We start from the raw sequence: 20279 nt of genomic DNA on the forward strand, positions 1-20279 counted from the left end.
AAAAAAAAAAAAAAAAAAAAAAAAAAAAACTAAATAAATAAATCTGCAAGAAAACAAAAAATAAACTGGCAGTCAGTCATTTGCCTATCCACCACCCCAAGAACTGGACTTTCCCTTAATCCTAACAGCCACCCTGGGAAATGACTGCTGATACCCTGGATATACATGGAAAATACAACATCTTGCCACAAAACCACAGCCTCTTACAGTTTCCTATGATGGGTGAAAGGCTGGGCCTCATGCTAACCGGTGTCTAGAAACTCAGCACTGTCCAAGGGAATGTCTAAAACAGCTCAGTAATGTATATGCCCAGATTCATATGTGGAAGCCCTGACCCCTAATGTGACTGGGGACAGGGCCTACATGTGTGTAATTAAGGCTAAGTAGGGATTTATGGTCGGGATCTGCAGGACTTGCTATAAACACATGGGGACTGGCGATGTAGCTGTTTGATAGAGTACTTGCCTAGCATGCTTAAAGTTCTGTATGTCACTATGTAGGCCAGGCTGGTCTGGAACAAGCTATATAGACCAGGCTACCTCAAGCTCAGAGATCAGCCTGCCTGACCTCTCATGTGCTGGGATTATGGGTATGTGCCACCATACCTGGTAGTGGCAGCTCACACTTAATTAATCCCAGGTGGATCTCTGTGAATTTGAGCCTGGTCTACAGAGCTAGTTCCAAGACAGCTAGGGCTGTTACACAGAGAAACCCTGTCTCAAAAACAAGAATTTAGAAGACATACTAGAGAATTCCCTTCCTACCTAGCCCCACTCACCTTGCCATGTGAGAGCACGAGAGGCAGCTGCCTACAACCCAAGAGCAAAGCCCTCGGCAGATATCAACTGTGTGGTGTGTGTGTTTGTGTGTGCACGCACGCGTGTTAGGTTCCCGGCCCAGAAGAGGCACAGCACACGTCAGACAATGTCCTACTGCTGAGACAGATTCCCCAACCTGTTTTCAAAATGATCTACTTACAAGTTTCTTCCCAAAAATACTTTATTTATTAAACAATATATCCATAATCCATGATCCAAAAATACAGATATACATCTTTACATTATTTAATAAAAAGATTTACAATAGTATCTCTCCTTTACAAAGGGGACAAAGGTAATAATTCCTTGAAAATAAAATGTGACATTCATGTTAAAGCTGCATCATCCGATGGATGGAGTGTGGTGAAGAAGGACCACCACAGCACATTCTGAGGGAAAAGACACTTCTTAGACCTCCCCTGCTTTAGAGCTCCTCTCGGCACAGGCAGTGAAGACCAATCTCTGCTCACAGAAAACAGGGTTCAAAGCCTGAAATAAATGTCCCTCACTGTTTGATTTCACACCCTGAAGACCTGACCTCCCAGCCTCCTAACAGGGCCAACCCTGGCACCATATCACGTGGAGGAGTTGCTCTCCGAACAGTGTTATTGCTTGAAGCAGCCCTGCCAAGGCCTTCTGGAGACAGGCGAGGGATAGAAGGCAAGATGCTGTATCCACAGGAGCAAGCAGGCGGCCACTTCCCCAGCCATCCACAAGCCCTTCCACCGCACGGCTCTTCGGCTCTTCATGGCAGAATGGAAGACACAGTCGGTGGCCTGACTCCTGCTGACGTCACCTGCTGGACAGGTGAGTGGTCAGCACTGCTTGGACCATCACACTGCTAGCATGTTCACAGATCGTGGGGCTCAGTTCTCTATTAATTCATCATGCTTCTATAAGAAACGGGAGACATTTAAACTACTGATAATATGCACAAAAAATGGGGAAGATGATTCCTCTCCTCTTAGCAAAACACTCACATACTTACAAGGAAGGGGAATGAGACAGCGAAGATCCAGGCTTGGCTGCCACCCTGACCTGTGGGGGTCACCCTACTCACTCTGACTAGAGCCAGGTCTCAATGGGCAGGCATGGAAGAGTATCTGGCCCAATGATGGAGACAGACAGGGCTCCTAGAACGGTGCGCAGTGGCACAGCACCATGGCTTCTGTGTTTCTGCAGCACCCAAGCCGGAGCTGGCAGTACACTTTTCCTTGAATAGCCTCCCTGCTCACAGATACTAACAATGGGACAAGCACTCCATCAGAGCCCAACAATGACCCAAAAGACCTTCCTTCCTGCTTTTTTCTGTTTCGTTGCCAAGGATCAAACCTAGGCCATCACTTCTGGGAGGCAGGTTTGCTCACCACCACACAACCAATGCCACACTGGTAGGCAAGTGATTCCACCACTGGGTTAAATTCCCAAATCCGTGAATTCTATTGTTTCCAAACTATATGAATCTTATTTTGGTGACATTACTGTAATTTCAAAAGTAAAAAGAAAAAAAAGCAGATAACTATAGAAATCTGCAAAATAAATAAATGTCAGAAGCCAGTATGCAGGATGGCCCCAAAGATGGAGTTTAACCAGCCTCTAGCAGGTCCACCAGGAAACCTCCTCTGCCTCAGGCTGAATCTCAGGTATTAAATCAGTTTCTAATGCATTATCAGGCAAGATCTGATTTAAAACTTCTTGTGCTTACAAAGATTATAAGAGGTCCAGACATTACAGGTGGCACACACCTATAATTCCAACATTTCATGGCTAAGGCAGGATGATGCTAGTTCAAAGACTGGGCTACATAATTAGGCCCTGCCTCCAAATAAATAAATAAATTAAATAAAATTAAAGGATGCATGAGGCCTGACTCCTAGGACTGAAGGAAAAAAAATAAAAAAGACTAAAGGATGAAGAAAAAGAGAGGGGGATATAACTCAGTCTGTAGAATGCTTGCCTAGCGTGCATAAAGTTCTGGGTTGCAGCCAGGCAATAGTGTACCCTTATCAGACTGTGTGGCACACGCCTTTAGTCCCAGCATTTGGTAGCTAGAGGATGACAGATCTCTGAGTTCCAGGATAGCCAGAACTACACAAAGAAACCCTGTCTCAAAAAACCAAACCAAACAAAAACAAAAACAAGTTCTGGGTTTGGTCCCTAACATTGTAAAATCATACCTCTTGGTGCACACCTGTAACTTTAGCATTTGGGAGGTGGAGGAAGGAAGATCAAAGTTATCCTCGGCTACATTGTGAGTTCAAAGCCAGCCCAGGATACATAAGACCTGGTCTTTAAAATAAAAGGGAAAAGAGGGAAAAAATTGTGTAACGTATCCTCACAACGTTTAGTACGACAAAAGGCTAAATTAAGAAATGAAAATGTCTAGCCGGCAGTGGTGGCACATGCCTTTAATCCCAGCACTTGGGAGGCAGAGGCAGGTAAATCTGTAGCTCGAGGCTAGCTTGGTCTACAAAACTAGTTCCAGGACAGCCAGGGCTAAAAAGTGAAACCCTGTCTCGAAAAACCAAAAATCAAACCAACCAACCAAACAACCAAACAAACAAACAAAAACCCAACCAACCAACAACAACAAAAAGAAATGAAAATATCTAATCTGAGCCTGAGAAGGGGTCCCCAGGAAGAAAGCCAGCCCCTCAAGCCTAGAGGCCACAGGAACTGCATTTCCAAAGCTCCTCCTAGCCTAGAGACAAGCTTGGACAACTGCCTGGCACCTGCTGCCCAGGAAGAGTCAACATGGACCAACTAACTCAGTAGCATAAACACAAGCCATTCCTGTCTCCCTCTCTCACTGGGATAGGCTGTGCAGGACACCCTATCCAGTAAGAACAGGACCATGGTGGCATGATGTGGGGCAGATACAACTCCCTCTTGCCTTGTGCCCTTTCCTTGGATAAAGTGGGAGGGAACTGTATCGATTTAGACATGGCCATCTTAAAACAATATGCCTGTCGTCAGATCAACAACTGGTCTCTCCTTAAATTGGAAATTGCATAGCCCAGCTCTGCCTTGCAGGTCTTTCTCTCGAGTGAGGCCAGGGACAGGCTCTCTTTGGTTTTCAGAGAGCCTGAGACACTAGAAAACATGCCAGAGGAATTCTAAGTCATAGGAAACTCTCAGGATCCTGTCACACTTAAGGAACCACCACAGATGCATATCAACAGGCCCTGTGCACACATTCCCCCACCCCTGCCCAAATATTTCCAAATTCAACACTGGTTTCGTGGACACTGGTTAGACGAAGAGTATACTCTAGTTTCCTACCTTCATTCCATAACTGCTACTGGGCACACAAATTCACAAATCATGTCACATAATTGTAGCCCCTTGAATATAAGCCGGTGGTCCAGTGGGATGCAACACAGCAAAGTTCTAACATCAGCTCACAGTACAGACTCACTTCATAGACACACAGACCCAAGACCTTCATGCTATTACAATAATTTCATCTTCACAGTAAAAAAAAAGTTAGGAATTCCCAGAGAGGTGGAAGCTCAGCCTGACTGTTTTGTCCGCTGCTGGGCAGTGCTGGTCGGATAACTGACAGTTCGAGGCTAATGGAAGCTGAATCTCCAGGGCGGGCTGGAAGTTCACATGAAAAGGCGGTGCACAACGAAACAGAGAGCACTTCTACCTGGGAAGAGCCCCCAGTCCCTTCCAGACACATCAGAGGTATGTTGGCCAGGAGTCCCTGGTCTTCAGCCAGGGTGAGAGCACAGCATAGGCCAGCGTCTGGGAAGACCTGGCTCACAGAACAGCAGCTTCCATGGTGCCACAAGCCAGTCCTGGATGACACGGACACTCAAGGCCAACCCTCTAGTGACAGAGCAGTGGCAGCAGACCAGGTGAAAAACGTGTCCAGCCTGCACCATGCACTTTGCCTACAGTCCCAAGGGACACTCGGCACAGGGGGTGCTGCCATCCCAGTGCTGGGAGGCTGCAGAAGTGGGGAGCCTGCACGGGAAGTCACTGTGGCAAGTCCCTGTGAGATTGTTCTGTGCAAATGGTGCAGTGGCTTCTTATTTTGGGAAATATCCAAAACTACAATTGGCCACTAAATTATTAAATATCAGTTGAAATAAGGTAGTTTTTTAAATGAAAGATAATATTGCAACATGAGTGAAGAAATATATTAGCTTGCTCTTCAGTCTGGCACAACAACCTCTTCGTTACTTCTTCTTCCTCTTTTCCTGCACACATCGGGGACAGAACCTGTGACAAGAAAGACACGGGGATCAACCTTCTGCATCGTATGTCCTGGCACACAGGACATCCAAGTACATACTTCCTGCCTCCCCCAGGGTAGCTGGATTCAGGAAGACAGTGCCGGAGGACAGATACAGCAAGTGAGAGGTGCGGTCTTTCACCTGGGGAGTCCTTGCTGCATATCTGAGGTTGACTAGTACATGTCAGCACGGTCTTGTTATAAAGTTGATAAAAATGGTCCTATTATGAGGTGCCCCTACTGAGGTGACACCAACGGCTGGCTGGCTGGACATGCTGAAGACCCCATGTGCAGACACGGGCCTGATAAGCCTGTGGACACTAGTTCCTGAGACAGCTGCACTTGGCCCTGGAGACTGAATGGGCCACTCAGGATCCAAAGAGACATTCCAGTAAGGTCCTGATGTGGGAGCCAGCTCTCTTGACACATGCTACAGCTGGCATCACTTCCCTCTGTGCTCAGAAGCTCTGAGTACCTACCAGTGCTGCAGTGACCATGTCAGTTAGAAGTTACGAGTCCCTCTGAGGAAGCCCATTCCGGCAACTACAGAAAGACACGCTGGAACCCCACTCCCCAGTTCCTCTGTCTGGCTTTGGGCCTAGCACATCGAGTAGCTGCCAGGCTTATAGACTCTCCAAGGTTGTGACATTCCAATAGCTTTGTCAGACTCCCTACCTGGAGATCCTGCAAACAACGCACCACGTCCAACTTGTACCTGAAGTCAGATTCCACTGCCTCACGCAAGCCTGCTCTTTTCCCTTTCCTCAACCGAGAAACCACCACCCATCGGCAGCCCAGCCATACACCTGCTCCCACACACCCACTGCCACGGCAGCCCAACCCACTCCCACAGGGCACAGGCCCAGCCAAGGCACGTGCATGCCATATGGTTCTTGTAACATGAGGTAAGGAGCCATGCACAGTAGGCATGCTCGATAAGGTGAGATTACATTCACACCACACACATCAGTGCACTGACCAAAGTCCTTGCAACATGGCATCCACCCCTCCTTTCCCAGGTGACTCTCAAACTGGCCACAGGCTGATCTACACACCAAGAATGTTACCGTGAGATAGATGCGCCAGTTGCTCCTAGGAGGAAGGCCCAAGCCCTACTATTTCATTTTAAGAACATGCATCCACTTTTAACATACATCAACAAAACCAGGTTTTTATTCAAAGAAAACCTTGAGAACCTCTTGAACAATAAGTAGTCTGCTGCTGGCCGAATGTAGGATGGAAACAGGAACATGCAAACCTCCTGTGCCCTGGTAGATGGAGCCCCCTGGAGGGGTACACAATGATTCTACAGCTTCCTATGTTCTTCATGATCCCCATTTTCCCCTGGAGACAAGAACCTGCTCTCATCTTTGCTGAAAATAACCGCTACCCAACCTGGAGCCAGAGGGCGAAGGTGACACAGTCCAGTGGTAGAGCACCAGCCTGGAACACTGGGTGCACACTGGGCTGGAGGCAGGGAGCCCTTCTTCCAAGGGCAGCAGTGTAATAACATACACACCCAGGTAAGCTGAGCAGTAGACCTCCGTCTCTAAGTCTGCTAACACCACCACCTCCCCTCCCCAGTCAGGACCAGTGCTGCAGAAATACGGAGACACACAACAAGACCCAGAGCACCAGACAGGCTTGTCCGAGGCTGCAGTCAACCCCATACTAACCACTTTCCTTTGGGCTTTGTGGTGAGATCCACACAGGCAAAGTGAAACCACTCAATCGGACACTGCAAAGCAAGGGAAAAACCTGTGTCACACCTATGCACTCTGTATGTTAGACATAGAAAGGTTAACACCCACCCATCTCTACAAGGTTCGTCCCAGGGAACATGTATTCTTTAAGATCCACTCATGCTGGGTGATGGTGAAGCACATCTTTAATCCCAGCACGCGGGAAGCAGAGGCAGGCAGATCTCTGTGAGTTCGAGGCCAGTCTTGTCTACACAGTCTACATAGTGAGTTTCAGGATAGGAAGGCTATACAGAGAAACCATCTCAAAAAATCAAAAAGAAAAGGAAAAAAAAAAGATGCACTCACATCTGGATTGTCACAGCCAATCATCTCCCCATAGGACACCTGGTGGCACAGGCAGTAAGTAGGCTCATTTGGATCCACAGGCATGTCCAGCACGTCAGAGGGGTGCACAGATAGGATGCTGTCGGTAAACTCAGACCTGAAGGGAGGGAAAGATCTGCAGACTACAGGGCAACAGGAGGAAGGCAGCAGATGCACAAGGCCATACCACCACCCTTCCATCAACGGCCCACAGCTCCTCTCCCCTGGAGCCAAAGATGCTTGCAGGTTCCAAGGGAAGAATCTGCAGTGACCCTGAGCTAATGATCACTTGCTTGTAACTGGAACTTGGGAACAGCCCTAATACCCATCACTGAGATACATTTTCAAGGATAACCTCAGAACCTTCCAGCCAAATCTCTAAGAATTTATAGTGAGAATAATATGGTGTGCTAATATCAGCGAAGAGATTCCCTTGGACTGTCACAGCCACAAACCTGGGGCAGCAGCACACGGCAGTCACACTACCCACATAATACCAGCAGAGGTCGCAGAAGCAGGCAGTGGGGTCTGAGATTGCTAATGACACTCAGGAGTAACTAAATCCAACATCAGCCATTGCTGCCTACTGGGAACAAAGACCCCTCCAGATGGACAAAGCTGCTGCTTTCTCTGGGCCTCCTTCTGTTTTGGCTGTCACCTCCTGGTGGTGACAAAAGCATGGTCCCCTGCCAGCAGATAGCTAACATTTGGGAAGAGTCTGTGTCTCACCCTAGGCTGACCTCAGGGTTGAGGCACTCACCAGAACCAATGGCTATACCCTCCTCTCTTGGGAAGGTATCTACCCAGGTACCCTTCTTAGTCTCCTTTGGGTTCCAAGTATCTATCTACCCATTAACCTCACCCAGCTGCCCACCAGACTAACAAGAGCCAGCTTAGTACACACTATCCTGATGTGGGAAGGTCATATGTCAATCTGTTGATTTCATTGGTTAATAAAGAAACTGCCTTGGCCCATTTGATAGGCCAGCCCTTAGGTGGGTGGAATAGACAGAAAAGAATGCTGGGAAGAAGGGAAGTGAACTCAGACGCCATGCCGCTTCTCTCCAGGGCAGACGCGATGAAGCTCCAGCCCAAGATGGACGTAGGCTAGAATCCTTCCCGGTAAGCTACTGCCTCGTGGTGCTACACAGATTATTAGAAATGGGTTAGTCGAGATGTGAGAGTTAGCCAAGAAGAGGCTAGATATAATGGGCCAGGCAGTGTTTATATGAATACAGTTTGTGTTGTTATTTCGGGTGTAAAGCTAGTCGTGTGGGAGCCGGACGGGATGAAAAGCAGGCCTGCCCGCAGCTCCTTCTACAAATGGCTGCCCAACATGGATAACTGAATCTACTGAAAGCTTGAGAAAGCTTGGGAAAGAATAGAGTAAAGCATGTTTTCTTGGTAGCAGCAATTTCTCGGGTCTGCTCTGCTTGCTAGAGGCAAGCAAGCGCTCTCATCTAAGAGAGGCTTCCTGACTCAGCTTTAGCTGCAAACCTTGCAGCTCTTTGGTGGTACATGCCTTTAATCCCAGCACTCGGGACGCAGAGGCAGGCGGATCTCTGTGAGTTCGAGACCAGCCTGGTCTACAGAGCTAGTTCCAGGACAGGCTCCAAAGCCACAGAGAAACCCTGTCTCGAAAAAGCAAAACAAAACAAAACAAAACAAAAAAAAAAAGAGGTTCTGCCACGAAACACTTAAACGGTGCTGATGAAAAGCTGAATGCATGCTTTTCGGTTTTCAGCCGTAGCAGAAAAAAGCTGAGCCGTTTTAAAATGCCGGCTTTCTGGGCTGCCCTGCTAGGGCAAACTCTGACTCTTTCATGCAGGTGGTTCGTGTGGTTTGCAAGCACACGCTGTTGAAGCTTGCTTGCTGGCAGGGACCTTGAAACATCACAGAATTGTGGCAATAAAAATGGCTCCATTGGAATCTCCATCTTCGCCAGGAGGCTGGAAAGCCAAGGAATGGGCTGGATCCAGCCGCCAAAGCCACAGCTTTAGTCCTACTGATATTGCTCAGTAATTTAAAGGCTCATGTGGTCAGAAAAAGAGAGAGAGACACAATAAAGAGAGATTCAAAAATAACAACAAAAAAAACCTTTAAATGATTTACAGTGTGTTAAGAATATACGCAGGCTAAAAGTTAAAGTTCTTGAAGGAAGGAAGGAAGGAAGGAAGGAAGGAAGGAAGGAAGGAAGGAAGGAAGGAAGGAAGGAAGTTGGGTGTGGTGGTACACACCTTTAATCCCAACACTTGGGAAGCAGAGGTAGATTAACCTCTGTGACTTCAAGGTGTGGTAGCACACGCCTTTAATCCCAATGCCTGAGAGGCAGAGACAGAAGGATCTCTGAGAGTTCAAGGACAGTCTGGTCTACAGAGTTATTCCAGGACAAAGATATACAGAGAACCTGTCTCAAAAAATAAAAGTAAAAATAAAAGAAATAGAGGTTAAAATAAAGCTGCACAAAAATGGAAAATACACAGAGAATCTTGATACTGTATGCTATTATGCTCTCTTTGAATTGTTTGAATGCTGAGGAAGGAGCAACAGCTGCTAAAAGATATTTGTTTATAAATGCTGCTGAACTAATCCAAGATAGATATTTTGAAAATACCTTGACTTTAAAATTTGGATCTAAGGACATGATGCTTTGGAAAGGAGTCTCTTCTTTTGTTTTCACAGAGGATGAGAACCTGTGGATTGCTTCTATCCTAATATGGTATGATAGACCACACCCTCAAAAAATTACTTCACTCAACTGCTGACTGAGATGAACCTGGCACACAGGTTACACCATAAAAGACCTGATTAACAGCGCCCCCATACAGCAGGAAGCAGTTTGGAGAGAAAAAACTGTGCCCATGTTCCCAAATATTGTTTATAAATGTTCTTTTATATTTAAAAGGGATATGATATAGATATGAATAATTTGCATTGGTATGGATTTTAAGGTCAATTTTGTTATATGTATATGTATTTCTGATATTAAGGTATTGTGATTGTGTAGTTCATTTAAAAATGTAATGTATATAGGTTGTTAATGGATAGTCATCAATAATAGTCAAGCTTGTAGTCATGTTAGTTAGATTTTCTAGATGTGCATAGATATATTTTAGATAGACATTCTTCATATCTTTCAAAGACTACAGAATATGACATTTAATGTTTTAATAACTTAGGGCTTTTCATGACAATGAGACACATCTGCTCCTGGCAGCACCAATCTACTTCAAGAGGAAGATGGGCATCGAAGAGGCTCCTTATGGAGTTTGATAGCCATTTGGACAAGAAACTGCTCTTGCCTGGACTGTTGCATAAACTGGACACAGAGAACCCGCAGAGAGAGGACTGCTGAACTTGCCTAAAAGTAAGATGATCTTTTGGGGTTCCTGATTCATGAAAGAGTCTGCGAGACATTCTGCAGAACACAGCAGATAGTGACTGAACTGTCTTTGAAATTTCCTGCTTCATGGAAATGTCTGCTGTAAACTATGGGCCTGTAGGCCAAAGATGGATGCCCCAACGGTACAGAGGAACTTTGGGTGACTGTCCAGGCAACAAGATGTCTCTGTGATTTCTAGAGTTTTGTAAGTTGCTTACTTCTCATTTACTTAGGAAATATTATATCCTTTTGGAGTCTTTGATGAAGTTGAAGAATAGAGAGATAGCTATAGTTGTTTTCCTTTGTTATGATAAAAGATAAAATAGATATAAATATTGTAACTGTAATTCTTACTTGATAACTGTTTTGTTATGTGTAATTTTGCTATGTTAAAGTTAAAGCCTTCCTTTTTTTTGTTTAAACAGAAAAAGGGGAAATGATGTGGGAAGGTCATATGTCAATCTGTTGATTTCATTGGTTAATAAAGAAACTGCCTTGGCCCATTTGATAGGCCAGCCCTTAGGTGGGTGGAGTAGACAGGAAAGAATGCTGGGAAGAAGGGAAGTGAACTCAGACGCCATGCCGCTTCTCTCCAGGGCAGACGCGATGAAGCTCCAGCCCAAGATGGACGTAGGCTAGAATCCTTCCCGGTAAGCTACTGCCTCGTGGTGCTACACAGATTATTAGAAATGGGTTAGTCAAGATGTGAGAGTTAGCCAAGAAGAGGCTAGATATAATGGGCCAGGCAGTGTTTATATGAATACAGTTTGTGTGTTGTTATTTCGGGTGTAAAGCTAGTCGTGTGGGAGCCGGACGGGATGAAAAGCAGGCCTGCCCACAGCTCTTTCTACACTATCCTGCTCACTCCCCAATGCTGGAAGCTGCCTCTGGTCTCTAAACAGCAGCCTAGTGAGAATGTTGCCCCTTCACCCTCCCCCGTACCTGCTACCTACACAGTGCAGCCCACCCTTCACTATAGACCAGGACATTGAACTTACACTTTACATGTGGTTTTCTTTTTTTTCGAGACAAGGTTTCTCTGTAGCTTTGGAGCCTGTCCTGGAACTAGCTCTTGTAGCCCAGGCTACATTGGTATTTTGCCTGCCTGTATGTCTGTGCGAGAGTGTCGAGTCTCCTGGAACTGGATTTCTAGACAGCAAGGAGCTGCCATGTGGGTGCTGGGAATTAAAACTGGGTCCACTGGAAGAGCAGTCAATGCTCTTAACCACTGAGTCATCTCCAGCCCCTTTACAAGTGCTTTTCAAATAACCATGTAAACTGTAGGGCAGTCGACACCATATAATCCCTAAACCTGTAATACCACTATCCGTACTTACACCTCAACTAGGAATGATAGTGATGATAAATTAATATGGCCAGTTCCCATGAGGCTATGGCAAGCACAAGGTGAGATAGTGATAAATTAATATGGCCAGTTCCCATGAGGCTATGGCAAGCACAAGGTAAGATAGTGATATAAATTAATATGGCCAGTTCCCATGAAGCTATGGCAAGCACAAGGTGAGATAGTGATATAAATTAATATGGCCAGTTCCCATGAGGCTATGGCAAGCACAAGCTGGCACAGCTATGACACAACTGCTGCTAAGTCCTTTGGCCAAGTGGCCACTGGGCCACGGGAACCTGACTGAGCACTGCTCCAGATCTCCCATGGAAAATGACAGACACCGCAAGCTATAACTGACACGTTAGTCCATCTCATCATGGAAAAAAACCTGCCGAACACAGGCTAGAGACATGCACTGTGTAGAACTCCAGACAGCAACAGGCAAGTGTCTAAGCTTCAGGCTCTGAAGCCACAACAAGCTCCCACCCTGATACAGCAAGGCCAGGACTTCAGTGCCTTGGGCTATCTCTGGATGCCTACTCTATGTATCAGATGTCAAGGCCTGAGCACACCCCTTGTTCCAGCAGTCTCTTGACTGAACATACGCAAATTGGGATGGCGGCTGCACTGCCACTCATGGGCCAGAGGGAACAGGTGCCCTATCACTGTCACCAACCAGCCACCACTGCAGCGAGCCCAGCAAACAGGTCTAAAAGCAGTGACTGTCTCCCAAGCATCAGACCTAACATGGTGGCTCCTGTCAAGGGAGAAACTGAACAGTCTGCCTCATCTGTGAGATTTTAGGAGTAGTTACAATGCCTGTCTTATACCTGAGGCCTTAGGGGGATGCTCCAGCCAGTGGGTACTGGCTTCCCCACCACCTAGAGACCCCTATACTGGGCTCCCCGTGCTGAGGACACTATGGGAAACACTCAGTGAAGAAGACAACCAGCAAGACTGTCTGTGCAAACCCAGAAGCATGGCGTCTGGGTTTTGGGAAGGAAGGAGCAGAGACATCATGCTGCCATCCCACAAGTGAGAAATGCAAAGCTCAAAACCACTTTACAGGCAGCAAGACCCTGGAGTAATAGAGCTGGGTGATCTGCAGCAAGAGAGAGGTTGTCCATCTGGTAGATTTGGCAGGAAGGGTGGCCGAGCTATCTACATAACACTTTAGGACCTACATGTGGTAGCCATGGATACCCAGTCTATGTGCTGAACATGAACTAAATGAGTTCTATGTCAACAAAGGCAGAGTGACAATTTCCTCGCTCTAGAGTATGTGAGACCAGGACTCGTTTTCACAGCCAGTTTCTCCTCAACGCAGAAGCAATGAGGGCAGTAGGAAGCTGACTTACAGAACACATACACAGCCTTTCGGGATGTAAACTTGAGAGAGGAGAGCTTTAAATAGCTATTGTAAGGAAGGTAATGCTCGGCACTCGGGATGCCAGAGTTCAAAGTGCATTGCTTTTTGGCCAAAGAATAAGACCTATCTAAAAAAAAAAAAAAAAAGAAAGAAAGAAAAGAAAGAAAGAAAGAAAGAAAGAGAAAAAAAGAAAAGGTTAAAAGATTTATGACTAGGGCTGAAGGGATGGCTCAGAGGTTAAGAGCACTGGCTGCTCTTCCAGAGGTCCCAAGTTCAATTCCCAGAAACCACATGGTGGCTCACAACCATCTATTATGAAATCTGGTGCCCTCTTCTGGCCTGCAAGCATACATGCAGGCAGAATGGTGTATAATTAATTAATTAATCGTTAAAAAAAGATTTATGACTAAATGGATAGAAATATACATCATTTTCAAAAATAGGAGCCAAAACTATATTTTTCAAAAGGGAATCAAATCAAACGGGTGCTCTAGCACTGAAAACTACCATCTTTATCAGCATACACAAGTTGCTAACCTATAGTCTGATCCTCTCCCACAATGAGCAGACCTCTGTAACAGCTGCACAGACAGCATGGCCCACTGGGGGAGGTACTAGTTAGATGCACACAGATTAAGCCTCCCCTCAACCCGGGTTCACAAAAGAATTCTACTTAGCGGCACTGCTTAGACCTTAGCTTCTTAAACTGTGGGTCACGAATCCTAAACTTTATGAATGTGTGAGGGCGGAGGTTCCTCAGAAAATCTGGCAACAGTAGAAGGTTTCAGAATACTCAATAACCAAATAATCTCAGCACTTGGGAAACAGAAGCAGGTGGATCTCTGTGAGTTCCAGACCAGGACTATATGGTGAGATTCTGTCTCAAAACTAAAACAAAGAAAACAAAAACAAAAAGACCAAAAAAACAAACAAAACCTAAGAAATTCTTAGCACTGACAATTGTAAAATTAAAAGATCAATCAACTCTAAAAAACAATGAGAATGTTCTAAATCCTTCACTATCAAATCTCAAGCAAAAACAAATTTTTATGTTAAAAACAAGTAACATTAATAGGTACCTCACTAGTATACAAATTTGCTTTATTCTCAGTATGTAAGTACTTAGGAGGCTGAGGAAGAAAGATCATTAGTTCAAGGCCTGTCTGGGCCATATATCTAACCTTACCCCAAAACATAAACAAAACAAAATAAAACAAAAACCAGGACCCTGTTGGGAGGACTGGCTGTAGCTCAGGGACTGATCAAGAGCTAGTGCTTAGCATATGCAAGGCCCTGGGTTTCCACTCCACGCAACATCCAAGCACCAGGAGGTTCAGCCAGAGTTCCCTGCCCTCCCCCTTTGGTCAAGGAGGACTGGCTTCTCCAGCCTCCCCCAGAACTCATGGCCAGAGGTCTCCTGTCACTTCACAATTTTCCCTTTAGTCCAGACATCACGTCAGTGAAACAGCACATGCCTCTGGGAGAAGAAAGTGGTAGACGAGCCTGAAGAATTCAGGATAAATGATGTGTGTATCTAATAAGTGCAGTCACATAGTTTAACGGCAAACATGGACAAAACACATATCATTGTAGAAAACCACCAACAGTAAGTTCAGCTACTTATAGAGTGGCTTCGACCCAGCACTGCCAGTAAGTACGCAGCACTCTCCTGATGCGGAGGGTGGCATACATATGAACTCAGAGGGGTCTGTCACTGTCATGTATACAGGATGTGAAGAGACTGCCCAGGGACATTGTGCACCTGGCCTGGCTCAGCAGGCGTTAAGTGCTAGAGTAGTGGGGACTCACCCAGGCATTCTCCCTGCTGCTCGAAAACCAGTGTTCCATTGGGAAAAGAGGGTGAAACATCTTACCCGCTTTTATGCTTCTTTTTCTTAGGTGTGTCCTCTTCTGATGTCCTCCTGCCTCGGCCCCGGGAGCTTCTCTTTTCTTTCTGACTCCGACCTTCTGAAGGACAAAGACCCATTATTATCACAGAACAGACCAACATGGAACAAGATTCACCCACTCATTTACCATCGTGTCCCTAACACATTTAGAGGAAAGCCTTCCAAACTGCAGTCAAAGAGAACATCAGTCAACTTGCTTTTCAAGCTTCGTGATCCAGTGCTTTCAAAGTCGCTTCCGTCCATTCTGTCCTTCAGGTCAGCCTCAAAGCGTGCCAGGTCAGCATCAAGCCTTCGGATGTGTTTGTCCACCTGCAAAAGGACACTTGAACATGTGACTTCATAGTAAAACGAAGGCTAGGGATGCAGCTCAATGGCTCAGCGCTTGCCTGGTGTGCACAAAGCCCTGGATTAGACCTCCCCAAGAAAACACCAACAAACAATGGTTCCATCAACAAGCAAGACAAGCAGGGCCCAAAAAAGCAAAATCATGGGAGTAGGCCCAGATGGTGACCCCCAATGCACCCTCTCTCTGGGTGCTCCAAACTCCCACCCTAGATACATGTTTCCATACACCTTTTCCTCCTGCGGCATGGGAGGCAGGAATGAAGGCCTGCACTGCGCCCCTGCACTCACCATCTCATAGGTCTGCATGGCCAGCTGCACCTTGTCGTCACTGTACTCCTTGCACTTGCTGTAGGCGTTCTGGATCTTCTGCAGGTGCTCCACACGCTGGTCTGAAGAGAGAGTCTTCACTGTGGAAATATACTCCGCAGCCAGGATGTCAATCTCTGCCTTCTTATCTAAGGGGGACAGGCGAGAGGCAGAAGAAAGAGGTAGAGTGACACGCATCCAAAAAGCTGGCAGGAGCATCACTGGCCATGCCACTGTGCACTTTGTGATACAGCAACTTGTCCGAGGCAGACCCAGCACAAGCATCATCTAGCAGGTAGTCAAACTGCCCTCTGACTCTCATGAACAGCAAATTTTATGGTCATCGTGCCTACCTCCTGGTGCACAACTTAGTCACATACCCAGAAGAGGAGCACTTAGGCACCAAAACACACTTAGGAAAACACACAAAACCCACAAAAGCAAGAAGCGGTGAAAATGTCCAACCCACAGTCAGACTAGTGAGCGAGGCTATGCTACATCTACACCACCTAGGGCACAAGGCCAACTAGTGACTTACAACCTATGGTTGAGTCCAACAGACATTGATGTGTAAAAACTCGCTGCATGCTTCCAAGAGCAGGGACACATGCAACTCTGCTCTAACCAAGAAGTGGAACTTCTTCAAACATTCCACACACAAGACCAATGGCAATGTCATATAAAATTGCCTTCCCGACAAAAATTTCCCTGTTTAGATGAGTTGCAACTCCCCAGGATAGTTCAATACAGTTGTAAATGTTCCAAAATGGAAAAACATAAAAATCCAAAACACTCCAGGCCCAAAGCATTTTGGATAAGGAATACTCACTTATAAACAGTGCAGAAATGGGAAAAAACTTGGAAGGAGAAGAGCAACAAACATTCTGACTGTAAAGGACAATAGCTGAAAAGCTCTAAAAATTGTGTAGGAAGCCAGAAACCAGGCTGGGGAAATAGCTCAGTGGGTAAAGCCATCACTGTGATAACGACATGAGTCCAAGCCTCCCAGAACCCACTTAAAAGCCAAGTGTGGGAGAAAAAAAAAGGGGGTGGGGGGGCCTGGAGAGATGGCTTAGAAGAGCACTGGCTGCTCTTCCAGAGGTCCTGAGTTCAATTCCCAACAATCTATAATGAAGTCTGGCGCCCTCTTCTGGTGTGTAGGCATACATGCCAGAACACTGTATACAAAATACATTTAAAAAAAAAAAAAAAAAAAGAGCCAAGTGTGCTAGCAAGTGCTGTAATTCTAGTGCACTCACTGGGAGATGGGTGCCAGAGACTGGAAAATCCCAAATATGCAGCAGTAAGCAAGAAAAGAGACCTTGTCTCTGAACCCAAGGCTGTCCTGTCCTCTGACCCCTACCCATATGCCATGACAAGTGTGTACCCACACACGTGCATATACACATATCATGTATGTACACACACAGAGATTAAAAACAAACAAACCAAGAAACTACACCTGAGTTAAAAGCACCAGCACTGTCCTCCTGACCCCTACACTCAGGAGGCTATGGAAGGTACATTGGGAGTTCACGGGCAGCCTAGGCTATGGAATAAGACCTCATCTCTAAATAAATAAATAAGAACCTGAGATGGGCATGGTGGTACACACATCTAATCTCAACATTCAGGAGACAGAGGCAGGTGGATCCCTATGAGTTTGGCCTGCTCTACACAGGCAGTTCCAGGCCAGTCAAGGCAATACAGAAAGATCTTGTCTCAAAAAACTACACAAGAAAAAACCCACCAAGTGTAGTCAGAGTTTTATATTTATAAGCAATCTTAAATCTCCATGTTGATTATTTGGGAGCAGGCGGTGGGGACAGTAAAACTCTGACTACAAGTCAGACAGTGGTGGCGCACGCCTTTAATCCCAGCACTTGGGAGGCAGAGGCAGGCGGATCTCTGAATTCGAGGCCAACCTGATCTACAGGATGAGTTCCAGGACAGCCAGGGATACACAGAGAAATCTTGTCTCGAAGACATTGTATGATGCAAAGCCTGTGCTATACAAGGTCCCTTCAGAGCTCTCTGATACCCTATGTCCTTTGCCATCTCTCTCTCTGACCAATGCTCAAAACCCAGCTCAGGCTATACCCACCTTCCGTTCTCTGGTCTAGCTCTCGCATCAGCTGGAAGTTCCTCTGAAGTTCACAGGGAAGGTTCTCAATGCCTGAAAGAGACAAGAAAAGGCTGTACTTCTCAGCAGACAAAAATCTGCCTATAGGGCTGGAGAGATGGCTCAGCTATTAAGAGCACTTACTGCTCTTCCAGAGGGACCGGGTTCAAGTCTCATCACCTATGTGAAAGCTCACAGTCATCTGTAACTCCAGTTCTGGGGATCTGATGTTCTCTCTGGCCTCAGAGGGCACTGCACACATGTGGTGCATAGACATACATGCAGGCAAAACACACATATACACAAAATAAAATAAATCAATAAATCTTTAGTGGGGAGAAAAAAAGCCTTACACCAAAGCCTGCAGGCTTTATAATCATTTCTGTTCCAGTTAGGAACTAAAATGACTGAGACCATTTTAGGGGCAGGTACCAACAACCTGAGAGAACCTGGGTCCTATCGTGATATTTCATTTGTATTTTAATAAATAAAGCTTGCCTGAAGACCAGAGAGTAAAACAGCCCCTCTCATCAGCCTTACAGACCAGGCAGCAATAACACACACCTTTAATCCCAGCCCTAGAGAGGCATATAAAACGGGAGAAGACGGCTCTCAAAAAGAGTCTCTTTCTGAGATTCTCGGGGGCAGGATGTCATTTCGGACTGACGTAGAGATAGGAGCCAGTAGTTGGCTGTTTTGCTTTTCTGACTTTCAAGTTGAACCCCAATGTCTTCCTCTGGGTTCTTATGAGATGTGCTAAAGAGTCCTCCTGGATTTCTCCAACCTTGTCCTGACAGCTACTACACCAGGAACTGTAGACCAAGCAGTCCCCAAGACATGCTCTCTCTGCATGGCCTAACACATCAGCCTCTAGCCACACGCAGCCGTGAGCCCTGGAAATGCAACCAGTGCCATCGAGCAGCTCTCTAGTCCCTGTGGTTAGAGTTAGTCCGCCGCTTTCCTGCCTGCACTGTGTCCTCTGGTGAAGAGCCACCTGCATCATGCTCTCGGCAGGCTCCAACTGCCTTCTGGGTCCTGTCCCACTCCAAATACTCTCCACAGCCAACAAGGTCAGTATTTTAGGCCTACATCTTATAACACTTGCTGTTATAAGCCTGTATCTTCCTGAGCTCATCGAGTCATTATCACCCACAGCCTGACTCCATGGTCCCGGCAGTTAGTCAACACTCGACCCTCCAGTGGTCCTCTCTACTCTCAGAGAGAGAACCCTTTATCTGCAGTCTCCACATCTACATTTATTTCCAGGCCTGAGTCTTCTATAAACTTTAAAAAAAAGGGGGGGGGGGTGAGTGTGCCTCAACTATCAATGAGTTGTGGAGAAATGGGGCTCCTACCCATATGTGGCACAGAGCAGGTGGCGAGTGTGGACATCAACCATCACATGATGCCAACACTGAAATGAACCCGTCTTGGATCCACCTCAGAATACCCAGTGGATGGACACTAGACTGATGACAGATCACCTTGGACACCCACTTCCCAAGCCCAGCTAGATAATCAAAGCACAAGGGCGCCGCACTGGCTTGATCCACCTCCCTACAAAGGGTCTCAATTCCTCACATGTAAAGAGTGGAAAAATAATCTCCCTCAATTCTCACCATCTAAAAATAAACGGAGGAAGACATGCCTGGGATGTCAAAGATCAACCCGTTACTCAGGACATCGTCCCCTGTCAGACTGGCTTGTGAATTCCCGCGAAAAAACGTACCCCACTAGCCTAAAGCTCCCTGCTGCTGTTCCAAAAGCAAACACCACAAGCCTCACGTTAAGAAGGGGCGGACCTCCCCGCAAACAAGACTGAACTGGAGGGGAGGGAACCGGGGCGTGGTCGGCGTCGGGGGGTGTGGCTGAAGCGGAGAGGGCGGGCTGAGCCTCAGGCTCCGCCCCTCCGTGACGCACCTGGAATTGGCGCGGCGGAGGCGGCGGGACCCCGCGCCGCGCCCCACGCCCTCCATCCACGGCCCCGCCCCAGAAAGGCCGTGAACCCCCACTTGTCCCCATGACCAGTCCCCATCTGCGACCGCACCCCGGGGTCCCGCACGGGTCGCGGTGGGCCAGGGGCGGCTGCGGCGCAGACCCGCGAGGGCGGGCGGCTCGACCAAGGTGCTTACTGTCCAGATAGTGCTCCAAGTACATGGCAGTCGCCATCTTCGCTGCGGCCACGCTCGGGGTCTGCGCGAGCGGGCGGTGCCGCGGACTCGGGGCGGGGCGGCGCCGCGCGCTCACTATTCATGAGCCGCGCGCGCCGATTGGCTGGAGGAGGGGCGGGGCACGTTAGGGCCCACCCCCACGCTTCCGGCCGGCTGCGGTCGCCAGGCGGCGCTGTGGGGCTTCCCCTGAGGGGATCCG

The 20279-nt window shown here is 47.1% G+C and overlaps 1 protein-coding gene across 3 annotated transcripts; it reads right to left on the reverse strand.

Annotated features, from left to right (window-relative positions):
- Positions 1-992: 992 nt before the first annotated feature.
- On the reverse strand, positions 993-20111 carry Ing5 (inhibitor of growth family member 5). Of its 3 annotated transcripts, XR_009056697.1 has the most exons (9): positions 20042-20111; positions 17892-17963; positions 15770-15936; positions 15334-15445; positions 15101-15194; positions 7110-7245; positions 6738-6799; positions 4101-5048; positions 993-1711 (listed from the first exon to the last, which is right to left on the reverse strand). XR_009056697.1 is itself a non-coding variant. In XM_057762933.1 (8 exons), exons 1-8 carry the CDS (start codon positions 20076-20078, stop codon positions 5006-5008), a joined length of 723 nt encoding a protein of 240 aa, XP_057618916.1. In that variant the 5' UTR covers positions 20079-20111; the 3' UTR covers positions 993-5005. The 3 variants fall into 3 exon arrangements, 2 of the variants coding, with proteins under 2 accessions (XP_057618916.1, XP_057618917.1); XM_057762933.1 differs by having other exon boundaries at positions 993-5048; XM_057762934.1 differs by lacking the exon at positions 20042-20111 and adding an exon at positions 19639-19680 and having other exon boundaries at positions 993-5048.
- Positions 20112-20279: the final 168 nt, after the last annotated feature.

The sequence above is a fragment of the Chionomys nivalis genome, chromosome 2, assembly GCF_950005125.1.
Source record: "Chionomys nivalis chromosome 2, mChiNiv1.1, whole genome shotgun sequence".
NCBI classification, from domain to species: domain Eukaryota; kingdom Metazoa; phylum Chordata; class Mammalia; order Rodentia; family Cricetidae; genus Chionomys; species Chionomys nivalis.

Bases quoted from the DNA above. Each gene is read 5' to 3' on its own strand.
- Ing5 (XM_057762933.1), bottom strand. From the start codon at position 20,078: ATGGCGACTGCCATGTACTTGGAGCACTATCTGGACA. The intron at 17,964-20,041 runs GTAAGCACCTTG...TGTCTCTTTCAG, and splicing joins CTTGGAGCACTATCTGGACA to GCATTGAGAACCTTCCCTGT. The intron at 15,195-15,333 runs GCAAGTTGACTG...TTTGTCCTTCAG, and splicing joins TGGATCACGAAGCTTGAAAA to AAGGTCGGAGTCAGAAAGAA.